This window comes from Cariama cristata, unplaced genomic scaffold (genome assembly GCF_000690535.1).
Source record: "Cariama cristata isolate BGI_N322 unplaced genomic scaffold, ASM69053v1 scaffold41700, whole genome shotgun sequence".
NCBI classification, from domain to species: Eukaryota; Metazoa; Chordata; class Aves; order Cariamiformes; family Cariamidae; genus Cariama; species Cariama cristata.
Genome location: NW_009593727.1, coordinates 3,223 through 10,981, shown reverse-complemented (window position 1 = coordinate 10,981; position 7,759 = coordinate 3,223). Strand labels below are relative to the sequence as shown.

Here is a 7,759-nt window from a genome sequence, read left to right as displayed (position 1 = left end):
GGAATGCCAAGGAACAGCTTCCCAGTGGTCTGTCCTGCTCCAGAACCAGGACCTAAGATGACTGACTGTTCACTGCCACACAAACTGGCAGTTTCTGATGCCATTTCTCAATTCTCCAGTACCTGGAAGGATCTCCTATTTGAAAACAAGGTACTGACAGACAACCCATCTTATCAGCAAGGCTAAAAGTGCTCCCTGGCACTTTGTATTATTTCATGTCATTGAACCAAGGCAGTCACAGGAAAGCCCATCTAGTTCTTAACGCTTCCAGACTACACACACAAGCTGAGGAGACTTTAAAAATAAATCAAAATTTCATTGGGTTTTCTCTACAGAAAGGCACAATTACAATGCATTTGCAGGTACAGCTTTGTAGTTCTGTAACTAACTACTTTGCCTCAAGAAAATTTCCATACAGGAAGGACACATGGCAATACAGAGGAGATTGTACTTTGCAGAGAGAAGTGCAATTATGTGTTAGAAAAATACATGAAAATTTATCTAATAAAATGTTACTGTGACTAGAAAATGCAAGGAAGAACCTTACAGCAGGCACATGTATTGCTTTAATGGACAGATGACAACAGTCCTTGTCCCAGAGGCACATGGAGTATGAAAGGGGGCTTTTCAATCAGCAAGGGAATCATAACCAACTCCGAGGGCAGGCTGCGAACACCAGGGAAAAACATACCTTGTATTGAGATCTCATGACCCCTTTCTAGCACCCATACAAGTACTGCTGCCAGTAACGGACAAGCTCTCTTCCAGCATGGTATTTCACATGAACTGTTTAAGTGTTTTGTAATTGTCTACTCATTTTGCTCTCCAAAATTTCCTGGAAAGTTTTTTGTTCGTTTTTTTTTTTTTCTTCAAATTCTGCCCTTATTATTTCACATCATCTGACCTTGTTATAGCCAAACATTAAGAATCAGTAATTCCTATCCCACTATACTTGCAAAAAGCAACAAGGCACAGTTTTAAATCATTGAATATCGACTCATTTTATTAGTCACTTCATAATTTGTTTCAACCAAAAGACAATACACACAGCAGAAGTCTAATGCATCTCATGTAAATGTTTACATCTGTTATGCTCCTCACTCACCTAAGACTCAGCATTTATTGAAATTTTTCACATCTCAAAAATAGGTCTGCAGAATTTAGAATGCCACCAGGCTCCCTGCTCAAATAGCATGTTTTTACTTTAAATTTGGTTGGGTTTGTTGAGGTTTTGTTTTGGGTTTGTTTTTATTTAGGTTTTTTGTTGTGTGGTGTTTGGTTTTTTGTAACTATACTGTCAAAGAGGTGCGATGGGGCTCTATGTAAAATGTAAATTACAACATCAGGAAAGAAAAAGGAATATACAGGAATAGGGTGAAAATTCAGAGGGAAGCAGTCCAGTAGCTCCTTCCCTCACAGCCCCCAAGTAGAAAATGAACACATAGAAAGCGCACCAGCAGATCTTAAAAAAAAAAAAGCCATCTTTGCTGTTCCACCTTGCAGCTAGTACTAGCCTTGGGGAAGGCACTAAGTCACCTTTCCCAGCTGTTTCAGCATCTTTTGAGTTATATATCCAAGGTACGGTATAGGTGGCAGTCCCCTCACTGCTATTGCTTCAAAAGGTTGTTCAAGGCCGTATTTTGTTCCGTCAAAACCTGGACAAAGTCGAATCTTAGGACCTTCCCATGTCTCCTCCCCTTTGGGCCCATTATGGCCACTATTCTTTCTGTCATTTTTTGACTCAAAATACATTCACTTGAAAAAAAACCAGACATTCAATCTCTCCCAGCTCCAAAGTCTCCAATGCAGATACTGGTAAGATCAGCCATGAAGTCTGTATCTTGCTCCCTTTACGTTCCCCTTACACCGGAGCAGGGAAAATGTTGACCAGACCTTTAAGAACTGTTGCATTGAACTGGTGGAAAAAAGACCCACTCTATGCTTAGAGTGCCTCAGATGTGCACATGTGAGTACTCTCCAGTAAGTAAACAAAGCAGCAGCACAGAGCTTAAGAGAAGCAAATAGGGGTCAAGGAGCAAGCCATGGTATCTAGTATTGCAGATACGGGAACATGTGAAACCTCGCCTTCCTTCTGGCATAATGTTAGTACCCTATCCCTTAGTAGTTCTGAGGACAACAGGAATGTTCAGCTGCTACAAAGGAGCACTTCATAGCCAAGGGATGGCTTCAAGCAAAATGCATTTCAGGTATATGCACTGCCTCCTTCAGCTGGACTCAGAAATATATGAAAAAGCCCCTATTTCCCTAAACACACACGCTGTGCAACGGTGGCTGAAGGAGCCAAGAGCATAGCAGGAATTTACCCTACAAATTACCAGATGGAGATCAACAACAAAACGCAGCTGCTCTAGGGGACAGAAAACAAGAGCAGCAAGAGGGACAAGACAAGCTGTTCCCAACTACGCTGCAACAAAAACTGACCAGGTGAAAGACCATTTACTTCTTTCTCCCCATCTAATCTCCTGCACCAGTGCTCGTTCTCAGCAAAACCAAACGGAGACTGAGGTGTGCCAGCTTTCAGTACAAGTGGTCATGTACAATTCTGTAAGAACAGGAGAGCTTATGGGGAGTTCAGGAACTAAGGCAAAGACTTTCCATTAGGTTCATATCTGGGACATTCTCAGAGCTCACTGGAGTCTAGATTTAACACACACAGCCTTCAACACTAAGGAGTTTGAGCTAGTGGGGTGGTGAATAGTCACAACTGCAGTGAAAGCAACAAAGGAAAATGTGCAGCTCCTACAAATGGACTTTGATTCAGCCATTTACTGCAAGACTGCCTGCTTCATGATCCTTCCAGCTGAAGCACAGTATCTGTCTCACCACTGATAGCCAAGGCATGACCCTGCCACAACCCAGAATTTCTTTTAAGGAATTCATACATCATTCTTCTAGATCTTACACCCCCACTGCTGCTGCCAGTTCCAGTACAATAATAAAGCTCTTTGCTAATACAAAGGCCCAAACCTGTTTAATCAGTAAGGCAGCAAAAATGCCCTCCAAGAGAAGCTAAACTTATTCCACTACACAGACCAGCAGTGAAGTCAGCAACAGTCAGTCCTACATCGTATTACTTAATTAACAAAGCAGACTGAAAAACCTTTAGCGCCTCCTGCTCCCAATTCAAGGGCAGAAGAGGTCTTCAATTTTACCTAAGTACACTGTGCACCACTCTTGCACTGGTTTTGGCAAGGACTGGAGCCTAGTGTTAGCACTTTTCCAGACACAAAAAGCTGTGTCCAAGTTTGCCATCAGAGCACTGAATGATGGCTATCTGGAAAGCTCTAGAACAAAAATAAAGCACGTGCCATCTGTTTCTTTTGAGAAAGCACTGGGTTAGAAGCTGGAGTACCTTCAGCTTGCCGGCATGCTCACGGATGAAGATCTAAGACATATCCTCCCCTCTTCCTCCCTGAAGAGTGCTGAACATCTGAATAGTTTTGTCACACTGTGCTTTATGTCCTATATATCGCCTCCATGAAAATTCACAGAACGATACTACCTTGACAAGACTTCACACTAGGAAGCATGACTGAGCACAACTTTCTGTAAGCTTAGAAGAGTACTGGACCTCAACTTCTTTGGATCCAAATACTCAAACAACTGGCTTCCATTCAAAAAACAGTTCAGTTACTTTCAGTTTGAACCTGAACTAGCATACTCCTCTGAAAGGGGAGCAAGGAGCAAACTACAAGGATCAATTAAGTAACAAAATGGGAAAAGGTCTCTTTAAACCGCATGGTCTTTATTTCAGTGCCAATATTACAGATACAACACAAATATCCCAGTCGGAAGTAACTCAAATGGAATCCAGGGGGTCTACAACAGGCTCTGGAAATTAAATTGGGGAGAAGGTCTGGAATAACTGGGAAGAGCAACTTTGCAGCATAGTCTCTGATGAGTCTCCCAGCAGGAACAGAGCCCTTGCTCGAAGACTGATCTACAAAATTGAATATGTCTTTTCTACCCATAAACCACAACTAATGGGTTAAAAGGCTTTGAAACCATCTGTGGTAGAAAACCAGCTGCTCCTTGGATCTCTACATCTCTCATATATCACCAGACTTTCTGGGGAAGCTACAGAAGACCATGTGTGAATCTGTGTCACTGTAGCTACTGATGGAAAGAAAAAAAAAATTCAAGTGTAAGGTCTTCATTTCCAAGTACAGCACCAAAACAATTTTATCAACTCTGACCAGCACCTCTTTTTCCGCACTGTCCCAGGTTTGCACATGAACTCCCAAGGCCTAACTTGCTCTTGGTACGTATCACAGAACTAAGAGGTGGGTGTATACAATAATGCACTGAATAGGCCATAAGAAGCCTCCAGCCCCTTCAGACATACAGGATACAGGAAGAAAGAGGCAGGGCAGCCTGACATTCACCAAGTCTCCAATCTGAGCCCCAGATGAAAGTGCCTGAAGGAATCCAGCTAGTAAGGAATGACAACACGCCTTACCCACCCCAGGGGAAAAAGACAGCAGAAAGAAGGGGCAGCTGTTCACTTGCTGCAGAGAGAAGAAAGTTTCCCTGCTAGAAATTCCAGACTTCTCTTCCAACCAGGCTGTGTTTCTTTGTGAGGCAGGGGGCAGGGCGAGGGAGATGGGAGAAGGGAATGCTGCTTCTGGCTGTGAATGCATGTGTGAGGGAGTGCACAGTAGCCTCCACAAGCCGCCAGCCTCATCAGCTGAGGAGAGATTAGTCTTAACAGATATGCTTCAAAGTCAGCAATCACTTCAGGAAAATTCCTCCTCATCAGCAGGTCTCATCTGTTCCCCATATCCATGGTGCAGTTTGGGGGATTGCCAAGGATCACAACCTTCTTCCCAGAGTTCTTTTGATTGGGTGGGGTGAGAATAAGAATGGTGCCAGAGCCTCACTGCCAAGACTGAGGGGGGAAGTTGTTGACTTCTGCTAGATCCTGCATTGCTGAGCCCTTGTGATTATATGTCAACTTGATCCGCATACGTAGTTGTTGCTACAAGAGAAAAGGGGAAAACAAACACAAAACAAATTCAGGTCTTCAATAAAGGTCAGCAAATCCCCCCATGTCCAGCTCCCCTCCCTTGCCCCATGAATACAAAACATGGACCTTTCCTCACCACAGGAGCTTGCTGGAAAGATGTGCAGGGTAAGCTATGACACTGCAGATAAACCCTTAATCTGGTAGGATGTTGATTGGTCACTGTAGTTCTCAGATCAGGTACAAGCTCTCAGAAAAGGTATAGTATAGCTTCTACCCACATCTCTCTCTGCACTGGCCCTGCTCTCACAAGCACTAAATTCCTTAAATACAAAAATAACTGCCTTAAAATCCTAGTTAACAATGGAAGAAAGCAGGAGGCAGATCCAGACTCCGCTGCTCTGCACTTAGGCTCACAGGGAGAGGTGTCATTTCCCATACTAGCTGTTCACTCAAAGCAGCTGTCTGGAAACTTCAAGTGTTGCATAGCTCAGTAGCACTGTGAAGGAAACAGCCTAAGACAGACTGGAAACAGTCTCTAAGAACACCTCCTCCTGCTGTGAGTAAATGATGGAATAGCTCAGAAGTAGTTTTATGCTCTGTCATTTGGCTGTCATCCAGATACTAGGTGGTCCTTAATGATACCCTGAGCACAGCATGCTCCAACCAGGTTCCCTATTCTCCACCCTCTCCAAAAAACCTTGTTTCCCAAAACTCTAAAAGGAAAAGAAAAAAGTCAGCTATTTCCACCTCTTTTCCCCATACCTACAGGGAAATATGCAAAAAGGATAGCAGATGGAGGAAAGGAGGACAATGAGTACTCCAACCAGCCTCGAGATAAGGAAGCTATGCTTTATCACTAACAGATCAATATAATCAGCGTCAGGTTTTGTTCTATTTGGTGTTGTTCTGGGAAACTGGCCATGAGTTTCAATCCAGCACGGCAGTCCATGTCCAGGTGAACAGTCTTTTTTTAAAACACTGACAAGACAAACAGCTACCTCCTAAGTAGCAAGGCTGTCCCAAGGTTTCCTCCCTCAGAGTATGCCAGGTAACTACACTATCTCATGGACAGGGTTCTTGCAAAGCTGTACTTCCAGGCAGTAGCAATCTAAAGGACAGTGAGAGAGATGCACAAATGCCTGACGTGGAAGAGTTAGAAAACAGTGGGCAAAGGAAGGCGGCAGTAATACTATTTTGCACCTCTGTATTCTGAAGTGTTCACAGGAGTTCTGTCACAGAAAAGCATCCCACTATCTAGGGGTATTTCACCTTGTGGGTCCTGTCTGATGTGGATATATTGTGACTTCTGGCACATTACAGGAAAACTCCTAAACCCTCCCCCCAAGTTCAGAAAATAACTTTCAAGATGATCTTTAAATGGTGCTCTACAGCATCACAGAGAAATTAATATCAAATGTATACAAGACACAAAATAACTAGTCTTGTGGCTTAATGTAGACAGAGGGGTGTACACAACACAGAGATAAGGGGAGATGCATGGAAACCACAAAACCTACACACTAGAAGACAGCCGTATCAGTGAAACCTTGGGCTGAGATTTGAGAATTTTTCTAATTTGCACATCAGTCTAGCAGCAACACTTAACATCTAGAGCAGTACATAAGTGTTAACCTATGAAAAGCTTAAGATGTTTTAAGTTCTTAAAGATGTTCAAGATCTTAAGGGTGTCCCACAAAGGAAGAAATATGTGATCTCAATTTTGTTTTTCTTTCTGCTGCCATCTGAATACTTGTAAAGCCTCTTAAGGAGGACCTGTGGACCACACCCCTCCCTCCCCTCAAATCTGCTGTATCCCAATCTTGAAGCCTGTCTCTGAAGGATGTAAAACAAATGGAATTATGATTAAATCACACCTAAAGATTCTTTCCATCAACTATTTAAAACTACACTCATCACATTAAAAACAAATGACACCACTTGAGAAAAACAGACAATTTTGTTAAGATTATGGATCAAGCTATCTTTTGTAACAAACATTTCAATTAACACTGCTGCAGATAGCAAGAACAATGTTGTATTTATATGGCAAGATGTTTGCCTTTCAAGACATCACTTTTACAACACATACAAACACCAAGTTGAGCTCCTCTAGAAAGCCCATCTAAAAACTTGTGTAACCACCATTCTGATGGAAAAGACATTAATGAATTCAAGAAGATAGCAAAGCTGTGACTCTGTTTTAGCAGTATAACAACACAGAAGGCCAAACCTGTACTCAGGTCCTCCTGTCTTTTTCGTAACTTTTTCCAAACCCTAACCAAAATAACTGTCATTAAGAACACATCATTCACTACCATCACTCCTCTCTCTCATCAGGGATGCATCCCTAACTGACTGCCACTAAATGCATGACTCCCAAGACAATATCTTTAATAACTGTTCTTGGAATCACTCACCTTTTGTGGATTCAGGACTTTAATGACCTGTGTGATGGTCCCAGAGTTAAATGCAGGGATGACACTGCTGCTGGGAGACAGGAGCTGCAGCTGGAATGTCTGAAGAAAGGGCAAAGAGAAAGCAATTTGATGCTTAATCAAGTAAGAACATAGAGTGATTTGCTTGCACTCAGAGAAAGCAAGGAAAATTAAGAGTTCAGTTCCTGACCCTGAATAAACAGTTCTTCAATTCCCTATCTGTACAGAACAAAATATTCATTGGCTCACCTGCTTTCTAAACAAGTAAGATCCAGATAGCACAAATACTAGGGGGTCAGGGCTTACTGTCCTGAAGTTACCAGTGTGCTTCAGGAGG

The 7,759-nt window shown here is 42.6% G+C and overlaps 1 protein-coding gene across 1 annotated transcript in view; it reads right to left on the bottom strand.

Annotated features, from left to right (window-relative positions):
• Nucleotides 1–3,745: 3,745 nt before the first annotated feature.
• LOC104157836 (AP-1 complex subunit gamma-1-like) overlaps nt 3,746–7,759 on the bottom strand; it is a 6,417-nt gene continuing 2,403 nt past the window's right edge. Inside the window, exons 5-6 of the mRNA XM_009695325.1 lie at nt 7,405–7,503; nt 3,746–4,999 (exon numbers count right to left, since the gene is read on the bottom strand). Of these exons, the coding sequence (XP_009693627.1) occupies nt 4,898–4,999; nt 7,405–7,503 (201 nt within the window). The 3' untranslated portion in view covers nt 3,746–4,897. The remainder of the gene's footprint in view (nt 5,000–7,404; nt 7,504–7,759) is intronic.